The 15,831-nt window shown below is 37.5% G+C and overlaps 1 protein-coding gene across 1 annotated transcript in view; it reads left to right on the forward strand.

Annotated features, from left to right (window-relative positions):
* The first annotated feature begins 2,495 nt into the window (after positions 1 to 2,495).
* Positions 2,496 to 15,831, forward strand: part of rev3l (REV3 like, DNA directed polymerase zeta catalytic subunit) — a 71,616-nt gene continuing 58,280 nt past the window's right edge. The window contains exon 1 of the mRNA XM_066698917.1: positions 2,496 to 3,335. Within this exon, the coding sequence (XP_066555014.1) occupies positions 3,197 to 3,335 (139 nt within the window). The 5' untranslated portion in view covers positions 2,496 to 3,196. The remainder of the gene's footprint in view (positions 3,336 to 15,831) is intronic.

The following is a 15,831-nucleotide window of genomic DNA, read 5'->3' on the forward strand; positions in this document are numbered from 1 at the left end:
TGATTTTGCAATCGTCCTGCCATAATTTGCCTATACCGCTGCACCAATTTTTTTATACAATCAGGAAAGGTTCATTTAGAGAGTGAATGAGACCTAGGTGTCTTATGGTGTCCTCATATAAACTACAACATTATAATTTTAACCATCCCAGAGACATATAAAAATGTTAAAAGCTGCCTATACCAAACTGTAATGGAAATGAACAGCCTACTGTAGCTCCATTCAATAGCATATTCTTGGATATAATAGCTTATGTCTTGTGACCTATGCCTAATAGAATTATTGTTATACTTTTCTGATATTTGTACTTTATAACAGAACAACACTATCAGCTAGTATAAAAGAATAAAAAAAAAAATCCCCTTACAGTCAGATATGTTGGCATTACTCTTTCTTCATACAATATCTGCAAATAATTGTATCCTTATTTTAAAGAGTATCCACTTTTGTTCATTCAGCTGTGCTATGGATTTCATACTTTCCTGGAACAAAGATTGTAAATCTTTCCAATTCAAATAAGCATAAACATCAGTAACACACAGCTTTTTTATACTTGAATATGTAAAATGGTGAATTTCTTCTATTCATTTAACTTAAATGATTATAAACATATATCCAGTAAGTGATTATATAATTTGAAAATAGAGCTATTGCACAATTCTCACTATGCTGCAGTAAAAAAATGTTTGCAGGTCTAATGCATTTCTATCATTTTATAATACAGCTCTTACCTGGGCTTGTAAGAATTGGAGATTAATAATGAAAAATGAGACTCTATAATGACAACAAAATATATTTATTCAAATATTAACAATGATAAAACACAACTATGCCTATGTGTCTTTCAATTGGGCCGTTGAATTTCCTAGCTGTGCTAACTTTGGCAGATTGGCTCCTTTTCATGACTCCTAGGTCGGATCTAATCATTTTTAATGTAATTTTTACAACTGATGCCTCATGTACTTATATTTGCAGTTTAGTCCCTCAACACTGATTCTATACAACAGCTGCCTTCATTAGAGAAATCACAAACAATGGAGAAACAAAACTCAGTAACTCAACTTTAACTTAAGTTTCAGATTTCAAGCTCCTCTGAGAAGTGAAGAGAACTTTTCCTGAGAAGGCTACTGATATCGATTCAGATGTAGGTAATTTCACAGAATTAGTTCACATTGACGTGTGCCTTAATACTTGAAATGCAATCAATGGTATAACTACCATAAAAAAATTACTTTTAAAATACCTTATGTAATAAAATTATAGGACAATTACACACAAATGTGAGAATATTTTTTGGGAAAATGGCAATTCTGAAAATTGCACAACCCATTACACATGAATATTGACAAGAGTTGAAGTAAATAATAATACAAAATATGGATCCTGTTAAAGGCATTGTATCTCCCTTTCAAATGCAAAGCTTTCTTAGATCCAACTTTTACAGCCCCTACAGCAACAGCTATTTAAAATGTCTTAAAAACAAGGGGGCTTCTATCAGTTTCCTCCATAGTGTCTGATGTGTCACATAGGTGAGGTTTTAGTCAAGATCACACACAGACATTCCCAAATTCCTGCCTCTGTGGGGCCCATCATTATTTAATATTATATTGGTTTGTTTTTTCATGATGTATCTTTCTGATGTTGAAGACATGGTATCTTTCACTGAATAACAAGTCTTTGCCCACACATGCAATGTTTACTCAATTAGATCCTCGTCCTTCGATGCTGAATCTCACTGTATATTTTTGTTCACCTTACTGGTTAGAAAGCAAAAACAAGAGTATATGGAAAGCAAACATTTTACAACGTCCCATGCAATTTTGAAAGCTATATATTGAATGCATACGTTCATATATGCCTACTTAAATAAAACGAGATGATCATGAATTACAGTACACACGCCCCATTTGCTAGAATGGAAATAATGCTGATACTCAGGATGACAGTACAGTCTTTAACAGTTCTGCACTTCCAGTCAATAATACTAATCAAAAGCTACGCACATGCGTCGCAAACACGTTATTTTGCAAGTTGGGCTTTATTAAAACAACCGCCCTCAACGTGTCCCGCTAAGGCGATGCTACGTACCACACCGCGGCGGTGCTGGGACTCACACGGGGAGGAGGAGCTCCACCGGCCGCGGCGCTCCAGTCCAACCAGAGGGCCTAGCAACCCAGCCGGAGGTGTGTCTCGGCCGCCTCCATGTCCGGAAGCATCTCTTCACTGACAGGCGTTCGTCCAATCAAATGTCGGCAAGAAACGCAGTTTATCCAATCAGGTGTAAGAAAAACAAGACGAGCGGAAAGTAAACACGGACTTGCGTTCGCCATTGGTAGGAACGCCCGTCCTTCATAATGTAGGTCACGGATGAGAGCCAATAGTTGTGAGGAGGGCGGTACTTCCGCCAGTAGGGCCTTCTGACCTGCAATAGTGTTGTGGAAAATGCTGCAGTGTGTCAGGAGCCAGTAGAGGAGGAGGAGGGGAAGAAAGAGAGAGAGAGAGAGAGAGAGAGAGAGGGGGAGGAGGAGGAGGGTCTGCCAGTGAGGAATGGTGTTGATTAGGGTTACCGAAGAGTACTGTGATCATATTACAGAGAAGGGGGGAACAATGTATGTAATGGCAAATTGCAAGCACACAGCCAGAGACTGAAAGGACTGCCACATTGGATTCGTTTGGAGTCTTTTTTTCCCTTTCTTTTTCTCATGACCGTTTCTTTTTTATGGTGATGATGATGAAATTGAAAAAGATTCCCCAAGGTGAAGCGGATAGAGAAAATGATAGATAATGGGCCGGCGGTAACTGAGGCAGAGAAAGTGGTCGGTGTGCGCTAGGCAGGGCTCGACGAAAACGGTATTGTGTTGTGGGGGAGAGCGCTTCAGTTCCCATGCTGGGAGAGTCGGACCGCGGTTTTGAGAGCGACCTGGCCGCACCACCATCATGCTTACAGCGGCTGCAGCTCGGATTACTGCCGTGATTGAGAGAAATCATGTTTCTGACGACACGGAGAGAAACCCGGGCTGTCTGCACACACCTAGAATATAATTGGGATTGTGTATAAGACAGCCAGAGCAGATCCCACTCGCTCCCGGTCTTCTCCGGGACAAAGACTGATTTTGATTGTTATTATTATTGTTTTTCATTGGATGCGACCCCTGTTTGTGTAGTACGTGTCGGTAGTTTCCAGTCCTAAGCAATCATGTTTGCAGTCCGGATCGTCACCGCAGACTACTATACCGCCAGCCCTCTCAAAGACCTGGACGTGTGCCACTCTGAATTCAGGGAGAGCGACGTGAAGAGGGTCCCGGTGGTGCGGATCTTCGGTGCCACCCCCGCAGGTACGTGTGCCCCAGTGTCGGCAGGGTGAGGCAGGGTCACCCCGCGGTGCACGACCACTAAACCGTTTGTACCTGCTATGCAAATGATGTAGCTTATCATTTATCTTCCTAACTTCAGCTGTTCAGTTTAGATCCTTAGATTGAGCATGCATTTTGAGGAATTGTTTTTGGTAAGTGATCAAAGCCAATGCCCAGTGTTTACATACGTATGCTTTGTGCAGAGTTCATTTAGAACACAAATCAATTCTTCAACTATGTCTTAAGTTTGTTCACTTCTTTGCAGTTTTTAAGTCGTGAAAATGTGCTATTAGTCCGGCATCTCTAAGGGTGTGTTTCCAGCTTTTGCATAATTGTAATAGATGTATGATATTGTGTTTTTTATTTATTTTTTCCTCCTGGCATTCAAAATCCGCTTGTGTGCTCATCACACATTTGAGAAGTTGATAGATAATGAACTCTGGTTGTGCTGCGTTGTGAAGGCACCCAGTTTGTGTTTTTGAAGTTCAGTGCTTGTGTGTCTGTCTGCCTTGGTGGGCTTTCACAGGATGCTGAGCTGGGGAAAAAAATAATCATGTGTGGCTTTCCATCCTTCCACCAAGGCTGCCCCAGGTCTCTCTTGACGAATTGTTTATATTTTGAACCATGTCTATATGGACTACAAACTGAAAGCCTTTAAAAGATTTGTGTATGGTATGTAGGTATGTATCCCTCTAATTCACTGCTCATCCAGATTCATTTATGTAAAGGTTTTGTCACTGATGTCATCATCAAAACCAAAAAGGTTTGTCTAGCCATTGATCTGAGATTTATGTCTGACAGCATATTTGCAGCTGTATTGGCTATAGGATGTATGTGTTGGTGATTAGCTCTTATTAACTTACTCTGCCACAATAGGTAAAAGTTTATGTAGTTGATATCTATCATTTTTAAAGGTGGTATTTAATTTCTAATACTAACAACATACTCTGGATTCCTTAACTTGAAAGGTTTATATATCGATACAAGTGTGTGTACAAAAAACATAAGGAACACCTTCGTAATATTGAGTAGCTCCTACTTTTACTCTCAGAACAGCCTCAATTCATGGAGATGTGGACTCTACAAGGTGTCGAAAGCTTTCCACAGGGATGCTGGCCCGTGTTGATTCCAATGCTTCCAACAGTTGTCAAGCTGGCTGGTAGTGGAAATCTACTCCAAATAGCTCGTCCCATCTCATCCCACAGATGCTCAATTGGATTGAGATCTGGTGACTGGGCAGGCAACTGCAGTGAGCTGAATTCACTGTCATGTCTGTGGAGCCATTCCTGGACAATCCTAGCCTTGTGGCATGGCCCATTATCCTGCTGAAAACATCCATTAGCAGATGGATACAAAGCTGGCATTAAAGGATGCACCTGATATCCTGTGGCACTCAAACGTTGCTCCACTTTTATTAAGGGGCCCAATGTGTGCCATCAATACATTCCCCACACCACCACAAGCCTGCAATGTTGACACGTGGCATGATGGATGTATGTACTCCTGACACACACAGGGAGCTGTTGAGTGTAAAAAACCCAGCAGTGTTGCAGTTCTTGACACACTCAAACTGTCTCATAGCTTTCACCTGGATTCACCTCGTCAGTCTATTTCATTGAAAGAGCAGGTGTTCCTCATGTTTTATACGCTTATTGTATATATTCGCGGAAATCATAAACTTTGCAGGCATCACATGAAAAAGGCAAGTGGAAAGGCCCTGTGGAGGCCTTCATCTGGCAGTGGATCGCTAGGCTGAAGGTGATGGTGATATATATGCACATGTATACAGTAACTTTGAGATAAACAATTTCAAGTTTTGTGATTATGCAAATTATAAATGGACATAGAAGCAGGAGAATCAGTATCAAAATGTGTATATACATGTGCAGGCCTTTGTTCTCAATGTTTATATAAGTCCTTTCCAGAGCACAGGAAGCTGACAAGAATTTATTTTACTAGAGCATTGTAAAAAATCTAAAATTAAAACAAATATGTTTACTGGCACAACCTTCTTATTTAGTTTAATGAAAAGTGCATAAATCTGAACAATGAATGCAAAGAGTTTTAATATAACAATTTTGACTAATGTAATTACACAACAGAGAAACAGAGACACAAGTATATTTTTAAACCTGTATTTCCTTATTGTTTTGTCATAAATGTATAACTCCAAAAACTTAAGATCGTTTGAGAGCATTACAGAGCAATAAAGAAAGTTGTGAAGCAGTCATGCACAGCTTGGGTTCCTGTGGAGGAAGCGGGGGTGCTTGACCTGCCAGTCCACTCAGAGTTTGGCCTTTGTGAAAGCCTGTGGCTTGAATTCGCAAATAAAGAGACTTGACAATGAGCTCCAGGTGGCCTGGTAGCAGCGATAGTTCTTAATTGTTAAGATTGTCCTTGATCACAATTGAACAAGAAGTCCCTTTTTATTTTATAGTGTTTCCCATCTTAATTGAATCAATATCCACTGAATATGGTGTTGTAATATAAAGTATTGACAAAAACGCAGGAAGGCAACTATCGCGTATCTTAAATGGTGACTATATAGAAAAATACATGCATATGTAATGAAATATATGAATATATGTATGAATTAGAAAGTTTGATGATCAGATATTGGTTAGAGAATAAAGAAGATAATCTTGGGGTACCGTGATAGGACCAGCTCATTTGAGGTTATTTGGTCAGATTCTCATTTGAATGCTGTGCATGTGCCTTCTGTTTCCTTGCCTCTCATTGGTTTCCCAGTCACAAGTGCATCCTCTTGTTGCAATAATTCTGTGCAATAGAAAATGAACCACTAGAGAAAAATAAAGCACTATGTTTTGGTATTTGGTTCCTTTTTTTTTTTTTTTTTTTTTTTCCAGAGACCAGTTATGAATTTGTAGATTTGTAGTGAATATTTCATAATTTTATGCATGCTAGCACAAATTAGTCCTGTTGCTATGGGGTAGACCAATGTACTCTACTGTATGATGGCAGCTCTGTGCATTTTTAAAGGCTTTGTGTTGTGAGACATTCTAAAACCACATCTTTAAAAAGGCATTCTTGTCATATTTGCTGTCCCTTCAAATCTAAATCTTACCCTGATGTTGTACATTTAGTATCGGCAAAGTTTTATTTTCAAAATCTATCTGTCCAATTGTTTTACTTGGTTTATTTGTTACTGACCACCTCTTCCATGAAAAAAATGTCAGTTCCATGTAGGGCTGAGCTTAAAACAATAATTGTATTTAAATATTTTGTTGATTTAGTTTATTGAATATTTAGTTTTTCAGGTATGTTCAAATAATCAATTTATTAAACTTCACAATGTGTACTTAATCAAGACACTTTAGGACACATTTTCTATTTGTGTAACCAATGTAAAGTACTCCATTAAAAAGTTGAACCATTTCCACTTGCAAATGTCTATTTAAATTTAACATTTTCATGATATGATGAAATTGAATTAGATGGTAGCCAATTAAAGATCTTTGTTGATCAAATTACACTCTATACAGGTGGAATTACCCATGATAACAGTAGATAGAGAATCTGGCAATGTTTTATGGATGGGGTTAATAAGAACTGAGAGATGGACTAAACCGAAGGAAAAATAACTTGGTAGTGTGAACAGATTTCAATGACTGATTTCGATCTGCCAAAACTGTGCAGTATTTTACATGCAGTAGCCTGTGTCATCTGCAAGTTACAGGCTCAAACACGAAACATATCTTTACTGTAGAGGATGATGAGAATGAATCCCAAAAATTGAGTTATGTTGTATTTACTTGGTTTGTCCATAATATTATCTAGAAAGGTAGATTCTTTTTCAAAATGGACTTTTCCACCATTCTGCTAAAACACCCATGTGAAGCATAGACTATGAACTGGAACAGGGTGGGGCCCGTAAGATATTGACTTTGTTATACACCTGCATAGAGTTGAGTGGTTCATTGGGATTTTATTTGATGTGTGCCAAAATACTATTGTTAATGTATGTATTCATTTGTAATATGTTTTTGATTTTAATAACCCAATTAAGTGAGCCTCACTGTATTGAATTGGTGAAAGTCTCTTGCAGGTACACAGCATGAATAATTTACAGTAAATCCCCTGTTGTTTTTGATATGATCCACAGTTCCGCACCATTAATCCTTAGTTGAATCGTATGCATTTTTATCCTAGCTGTTTCCTCCTCAATTTGCAAGCCTTACCTAAGCCAGCTTGCTTGTTTTCGTTGTCATTTGACGCCACTTTCTCTTGATTGTTTTGTGTATTTTTATTCATGGGAAGACTCCACTTGTTCTGCTGAATGAAGCCTTCACATTTTATCTGAGAATACTTTCTGTTGGATTAAGTATGTTTTTAATTTGTGTCTAGTTTATGGTTTATGGTACAGATGAGTGTGCTGGAACTGCCAAGTCATGTATTATGGCATCCTGGAGCCGTGCTACTCAGTGTGGAGTATTTTACATTCATTGAGGGCCAGACAAGGAGATTCTTTATGAAAGCATAGTGGGAGCTACTAAAGCTAGTGTGGTGTGCAGTTATGCATATATGAAATTGTGGATTTGATTTGAGGTGGTTTACGTTTTTATTAGGCTTAAGTATTATTTGTAAAGTTTGGGTAGACATTTTTTGCAGTGGGCTTCTGATTTGTCACTGCCCTACCGGAAGAAGCGTAGAACTTGTTTATTCCAGGCTTGCTCTGATTGTGTAGAGAACCCTGCATGACCAATTGACCTGAATAAGGGGTCAAGCAGCCTACTGCTGAGAGGATAAATGTGAATGTGCATTCACTTACTAAGAAGACTAAGAAATACCTTCTGAATGAATTCCTCAGTGTTCCATTAATGTGAAAATGGGGATTAAGAGATTCTGTTTTTCTTTAATTGGAAGGTTATTGTCTGTTTATAAGTCACATATTTGCTTTTGTTATTTCTAAAGACCAAAGCATTCTCGGACTCTGCGTTCCAGAGACTAATATAATGTGAGCTGCACTTCTGATGTAACCTTTTGCTTTTCATTTATTAATTTGCAATAACGGTTTCTATAATGGTTTTTAATTACTGTTGCTTAAAATATATATTAGGTTGCTAGTTAGTCTTTTGTGGGTTTAAACATGCCTATAGTTTTACAACCTACAGTAGAGAACCCTCACATGTTTTTCAATGTTTTCTGCAATTTAATGATCTGTGCTCGACTATTTTAAATAGTTTTCTCATCTATGATCTTACACTGCCTGTAATACAATGATTTTGCTGCAGCGTCACATTTCTAGTGACTGATATGTTTCATAGCTCCTTCTTTGTGCAACAAAGGAGATTTTGAAAGCAGCAGCATCAGAAGTGGAATAGCACTTGGAGGCATGGTTCAGTGTGGCCTGCTTTCAGTTGTAAGTATACATTTTCAACTACAAAGAATGCAATAAAAATCAATATTCAATACTATATACAAGTGCAGTATTATGATACTGAGTAATACAGAATTACAATCAATGAAATGCAAAAGAAAAAATGCAGAGACACAAAACCGTATCCTTAAAAGTGATCCTGCAGCCATGCAGTGCAATACACCCATTTAATTACAATCTTGTACGTCTTCTATGTTTTCTGATCTCCACATAGCTATTAAAATTAAAATTTGCTTGGCTTTATTTCTCTTATTTTGTACAGACCTCTGTCTGTAACCAGTTAAGCAGTTTGATGTAAGGTATGTATTTGTCACATACAGTGCCTTGCAAAAGTATTCACCCCCTTGGCATTTTTCCTATTTTGTTTCATTACAACCTGGAATTTAAATGAATTTTTATTTGGATTTCATGTAATGGACATACACAAAATAGTCCAAATTGGTGAAAAAATTACTTGTTTTAAAAATTCTAAAAAATAAAAAATGGAAAAGTAGTGCGTGCATATGTATTCACCCCCTAAATAAGATCTGGTGCAACCAATTACCTTCAGAAGTCACACAATTAGTTAAAGTCCACCTGTGTGCAATCTAAGTGTCACATGATCTGTCACATGATCTCAGTATATATACACCTGTTCTGAAAGGCCCCAGAGTCACCACACAGCACGGGGCACCACCAAGCAAGCGGCACCATGAAGACCAAGGAGCTCTTCAAACAGGTCAGGGACAAAGTTGTGGAGAAGTACAGATTATTAAAAAATGGAAAGAATATGGCACCACAACAAACCTGCCAAGAGAGGGCCGCCCACCAAAACTCACGGACCAGGCAAGGAGGGCATTGATCAGAGAGGCAACAAAGAAACCAAAGATAAACCTGAAAGAGCTGCAAACCTTCACAGCCGAGATTGGAGTATCTGTCCATAGGACCACTTTAAGCCGTACACTCCACAGAGCTGGGCTTTACGGAAGAGTGACCAGAAAAAAGCCATTGCTTAAAGAAAAAAAAAAAAAAAAGTTTGCTGTTTGCCAAAGACTCCCCAAACATATGGAAGAAGGTACTCTGTTCAGATGAGACTAAAATTGAGCTTTTTGGCCATCAAGGAAAATGCTATGTCTGGCGCAAACCCAACACCTCTCATCACCCTGAGAACAGCATCCCCACAGTGAAGCATGGTGGTGGCATCAGCAGGGACTGGGAAACTGGTCAGAATTGAAGGAATGATGGATGGTGCTAAATAAAGGGAATTTCTTGAGGAAAACCTGTTTCAGTCTTCCAGAGATTTGAGACTGGGATGGAGGTTCACCTTCCAGCAGGACAATGACCCTTAGCATACTCGAGTGGTTTAATGGGAAACATTTAAATGTCTTGGAATGGCCTAGTCAAAGCTCAGACCTCAATCCAATTGAAAATTTTTGCCTTGAAGAATGGGCAAAAATCCCAGTGGCTAGATGTGCCAAGCTTATAGATGTTCCCCAAGAGACGTGCGGCTGTAATTGCTGCAAAAGGTGGCTATATAAAGTATTGACTTTGGTTGGTGGATAGTTATGCATGCTCAAGTTTTTTTTTTTTTTTTTTTGTCTTATTTCTTGTTTCACAATAAAAAAATATATTTTGCATCTTCAAAGTGGTAGGCATGTTGTGTAAATCAAAACCCCCAAAAAATCCATTTTATTTCAAGTTTGTAAGGCAACAAAATAGGAAAAATGCCAAGGGGGTGAATACATTCACAAGGCACTGTAGCTGTTTCTGTTTGTGAAAGCTTTACATCAGATTTTCAGTCTTAAAAACATACCTAATTATACTCAGTTTCATGACTGTGTTTATAACCCGATAAAATAAGTCAGTTGAAGTGCAGTAGTGTTGTGCTGTGTAATTGGAAACTTAGTTCCAGCTCTGATCAATTCAGGAAATGTTTGTCTGTTACATGTGTGGTAATCTAGGTGAGGAGATGTGTGGTCAATATGTCTGCAGTCTGCTGCTTGCAAATCCCTAACTGCATGGCTGTATCACCTAAACGCCACCAATTGCCTGGAGCACTCAACCCCCTGTGTTTGCTAGGAATTGAAGCTTAGAAATCTTTCAGGGCTTCTTTGGATACTTTGTCTTGTGGTTCAATGAGAGAAACTGATTTACATTGTTATACAGGTAGCCTATTCAAAGTTGTCAACTGATTTCTGATGTTAATCGCCCTAATGCCACCTAAGAATTAACTATATAAAGAGCCCATTTGGTTTCAAAATGTTTTGTGCACTGTAATGTCTGAACAGTATATTGTTCCTGTATGTATTCTGTACATCCCCCATGACCTTATAAAATGAAAATTGGAAGTGGTTATTAAAAGACCCTGTTTAACGCCCTTTGTTTGAACGAAAAGGCGACCGACTCACTCAGGTGATTCTTTGGAATATCTAATTGCCTATGATTTTTGATAAATCCAAATCTGTACTCAAATATTTGATTTGGGATGCAAATACTTAGCGGATCAGTGAGTGAAGAAGCGATGACGGACATGGTGGCTTGCACCCTCCGAGTGGCCTCTGGCTGTGTGCTGTGAGGAGGGCCCCGGCCCCCAGAGGAGTGCCAGTGTGGAGAGCTGATCAGATCAGCAGGAAGCACACGGGGGGCCTCTGTGGGAGAGCTGCTTACAGGCAAGGTTTTGCTATACTAAGTGCAAGCAGGGAATTGTGGTCTTCTAATTAAGATCAGTTTGTCTTTATTTAATTCTTCAGTGCATCACATACTTGCTTTTAGTGTTGCATACTTTGGGGGAAAGTTTTTTTTACCTTTATTTTATTGCTCAGAATTAGCTGAAAATATGAATGTTGACTGTAAAACCTTGTTTTTTGTTCTACTTCACAGTAGAGGTAGTGCTGTGAATGGAACCGATAAACAACGAATTAGCATTTTCTGGTGTACTTTTCGTTGCTTTGATCAATGTGCTTTTGGGATCTTTTGAATCAATTTATGAGAGAGTAATTTATTTCATACCAACTGATCTGCATTTCAGCCACATTTACTTCATAGACCACTAAGATAAGTATACTGTGGCTAAGCCTTTAACCTTCATACAGATGATGGGATGTCAAAGCATTGCACACTTACCATTTGTAAATTTGTAAGATTTAACATGTTTTTTTATTTACAGTATAAAACATCTACCTGCATTTTTCTTTAAATGCAGCAAAGCTTTCTTCGAAGTTTGGGTTGGTGGAAAAAACACATTAAAGAGGCCCCATCATGTGCATTGTAAAGGAAACAAAGAGCAGTTAGGTTTTTTTTTTTCGTAATGTTTCCACTTTTTTTTTTTTTGTAGGCCTCCATTAAAAATATAATCTTTAACTATTTATAGCCAGAAATAAATCAGGTTTTATTTTTCTTCTGCTATCTTTTATAGCAAGATTTCTCTGTCAAATTGCTGGAGCAGTGTGTGTGTGTATTTCTCACCCTCGTAATGCACCAGCCCAGCTTCTCATAGTGCTCTGATGTGTGTCAGAAAGACATGCAGTGAATATCAAATTTACGCAAGCAAGGAAAAAAAAAACGGGCAGACAAAAATAAAAAAATCTATTATTGTCTGGGCCCATTTCTCTTGATCTAAGTACAAGATCTGCAGAAGGTATTTTTTTTGCAGATTTTAATACAGAATTGCATTTATGTAATGAAGTGTTCTTTTGGCTATAGTTTCAGATTTTGAAGGTTTTCTCTGTCTTTTTCTTCTGTAATTCAGTGACTGTTAAATATTCAGCTGAATTGGTAGGTGAAAGAAGCACTAACAAATGTACAGAAAGACATTAAAAGACATGTACATTATTCAGGTTAATTTGCTGTTGCCAGGGCAAGTGGTACATGCACAAACAGGATTGTGTTGTTCCCCGAAGCCCTGCCGGTGTTGGGACAACACATTGTCCATTATGTATTATTACTGAGATAGATATTTTAATGACTTAAGTATTCTCATATATTAGATGCAAGCTCTTGCAGTCACCTATAACACGAGAGTTTGAAGTCTGTGATCTAGGCTATATGATAACAACAATACTTCCATTATTTTCCTGCCAACAAACCAGGCTCAGTTTATAGGTAAGCTTTTCTTCTGCCTAGATTAAGCTGGTGATGAGACTCCTTCATGAGCTTAAAAACCTGTGATCAATAGTTATTGCACATCTGCTGGTATTTGCAGAAGTGATTTCTAAAGATACATTTAATGAAAAGGCTTACAAAAAGCCTCGGAAACAAACGTATACAAAGCAGTGATTGCATCAAACAAAAACCATCCAAATCTTCTCATATTATTTTCTTTTTTAACATAATGGAATTGTAGGTTTAGTTGATACATACACTGACTTATGTAATGGTGTCATCTGCACAAGGCTACAATATGGAATGTGCTAAATAATTGTGAAATAAAGTCAAAAAGTGCATTAAAACTAAACTTTTCATAGGTTTCGTTGCTCCGATTTACAGAAACATTACAATTATGGAGGTGTGCCTAAGTTTAGTTGCTTTACAGGTTCATCTGCATTTGAAACTTGGCACACCCTTCATAATTGTAAATGCAAATATGATGATGTTACTTATCAATTACCTTTCAAGTGCACCTTTATTTGTTTATTTTAATGTAATGCACTGCAAATTGAGGTAATTTTGTTTAATTAATATTGTTTGCTTCATATTAGAAGCAGCTTCAGCAAATTAAATATTTGTACCTAAAATGCTAAATGAAAAGTTATATATTCATCAAAGGCTGAAGATAAAATTAGCCCTTTGTATTATGAAATTATATCCGGGGTTCTCCCAAGAAATTAAGATTAAGAACTGCCTAGAGGGTATTTATTAAGAAAAGATGTGTGTCTCCCTGCCAACTAGAAGTTTACTAATTTTACTTTTTTTCCTGATACCCAGAGAAGTAATTTAGAATTTACACCAAATTACAGCAAATCAGCTACTAAAATAGCATTTTCTATCTTGAAATTTAACATGATGGTGCAAGTAAATTAAAATAATATAGGGTTTGGGCTTTTGGGAGAGCTCTGCTTTTTAAACTGCCTATAAGATGACTAGCTTTTCCTTAAGGGAAAAGCCAAACCCTAATCCTACTTCAGCATCGAAGTGTAGGCCTATACCTTAATTTTGATCAAGTTTGCAAACGTAAAGATTTAATTTATATTCAAACTCAAGGATTGGGTGATTGTAGCCATATTAGTTAAATGGCATCAGGACTGTAATGGGATGTGGAGTTAAACCTCTGTTAAACCTATAGACTGTGACACTATGATTTATTAATCCTTCACATTGAGATCTATACCACAATTATTAGCTAGTTAAATGACACATCTTTTAACATATAACACTTAGAGCTGAATTAAATACAAAAATATTGAATGCCATTAAAATGAGAATCACTCTGAATATTGTATCTCTGAATATCACACTGTATGAAATCAAAAATATCTGTGAAAAGGGAGGAGACCTGGTTAGGCCTACAAAGTGAGCTGGAGAAAAGCTACTGTGAGAGTCACAGCAGATGATATTGAAGTAAGGGGGGAGGGAGGAGATCTGTGTGTTCTCTGCTCGTATTGTAGACAATGTTGCAGAGATGTAGGTAGCAAAAGGTTATACCTAATTTTAATTATACAATGATTTATTATTAACTTATTCATACTATTAATAATATGAACAGGTTTATAAAAATACAAATGGATAATACAAAAATATCCACATTAAAATGGAAGAAGAATAAATCATATAGGGCATAGTTGTATGTTGCAAATTCAACATAAGACCATATGTAGAAGATGGATCATTGGGCCTTTTATCATTTAATGTTTCAAGCAGCTTGTCCCATTAATATCATCCAGACCTTTCCATGATGGTTTATTTACATTATGTATGTCTAGCAGTTCATGTATTCTTATGAAAGACAAGTGTTTTGATGTGCTGGAGTCCCTATGCCACATCGACAAGCTTCTGACACCATGTTACGTTGCCTTAATATGTGAATGAGTCGACCACAGAAAGCCTTTAACTTGTTTATTCACTGAACTTGCACACTGTTTTCTTACATATGGATGTGACCACCCGGTGCGCTCCCACAATCCTACAGGTGCACATGTTGCATGGCAACAGGTAAACAAATACACATTGTATAATTACTGCCTCATTTTCAATTTCCTAACTCTTTCTTAGATTATTTTCCCTGATTGGCTAAAATGACACCTGTACAGCTGAAATATGTTGAGAAAAACATTACTAGTGGAATATTAGTGGCCATTGTAACTGCAGTACATGTTATCATGTATGTAGATAGTGTCATTGCTCTGCAACATCTGGATGTAGCAGCAATAAGTGTGCCTATTATAACACCACAACATCAAAACTTAAACCTGGGAAATGCTATTATGCTTATGTTTTTAAACATGAATGCACCTAACATAAACTGATATGCAGGGGTCTGAATTGAAATTGATTTTCATCTGTTGGATATACCCCATCTAAAATAAGTTGAGACTTAACTAGTGAATTTGCATAATTTCACCATTTCACAATACATGCAAGTAAGCATGTTCCACTGTCAGTCCTGTAAAAAGTGTGGATTTTCTTTCTAGCTGAATACTTGTTCCTACCTAAAAATATTATAAAACCGTAATATAACCGAAATGCTACAAACTCTTGGTTATATTCAAGAAACATAAAATATGACCTACCCAAAACATAAATTATATTCTTGAACCCTATCACGGTTTATATTTATTTTTTTCCTCATTGATTATCTTTGCAATTAATACATTTCTCTGAGTGCATTTAGTAGTACCTCCTGTTGAATGTTTGGATATTGCTCAAGCTGTGACAGACCTGATGAAAGCTTTCAAGTATCATCAGCCAGTCAAGCAATGCTCAGAGTGAGAGTTTGTCTGGTGAGCGGCAGGATTAGGTTCTGGGGCTGACAATCTCCTCCTGCTGTCAGGTTACCGTACATTCTACTGGTCAGTAAAGTAAACGATGTTCATTGAATTTGGAGGAACTAAAAGAAAAATGTTGGTGGTCTGCAAAGGTGTCATGATGGCTTTAAATGGGGGTCCT

The sequence above is a fragment of the Amia ocellicauda genome, chromosome 1, assembly GCF_036373705.1.
Source record: "Amia ocellicauda isolate fAmiCal2 chromosome 1, fAmiCal2.hap1, whole genome shotgun sequence".
NCBI classification, from domain to species: domain Eukaryota; kingdom Metazoa; phylum Chordata; class Actinopteri; order Amiiformes; family Amiidae; genus Amia; species Amia ocellicauda.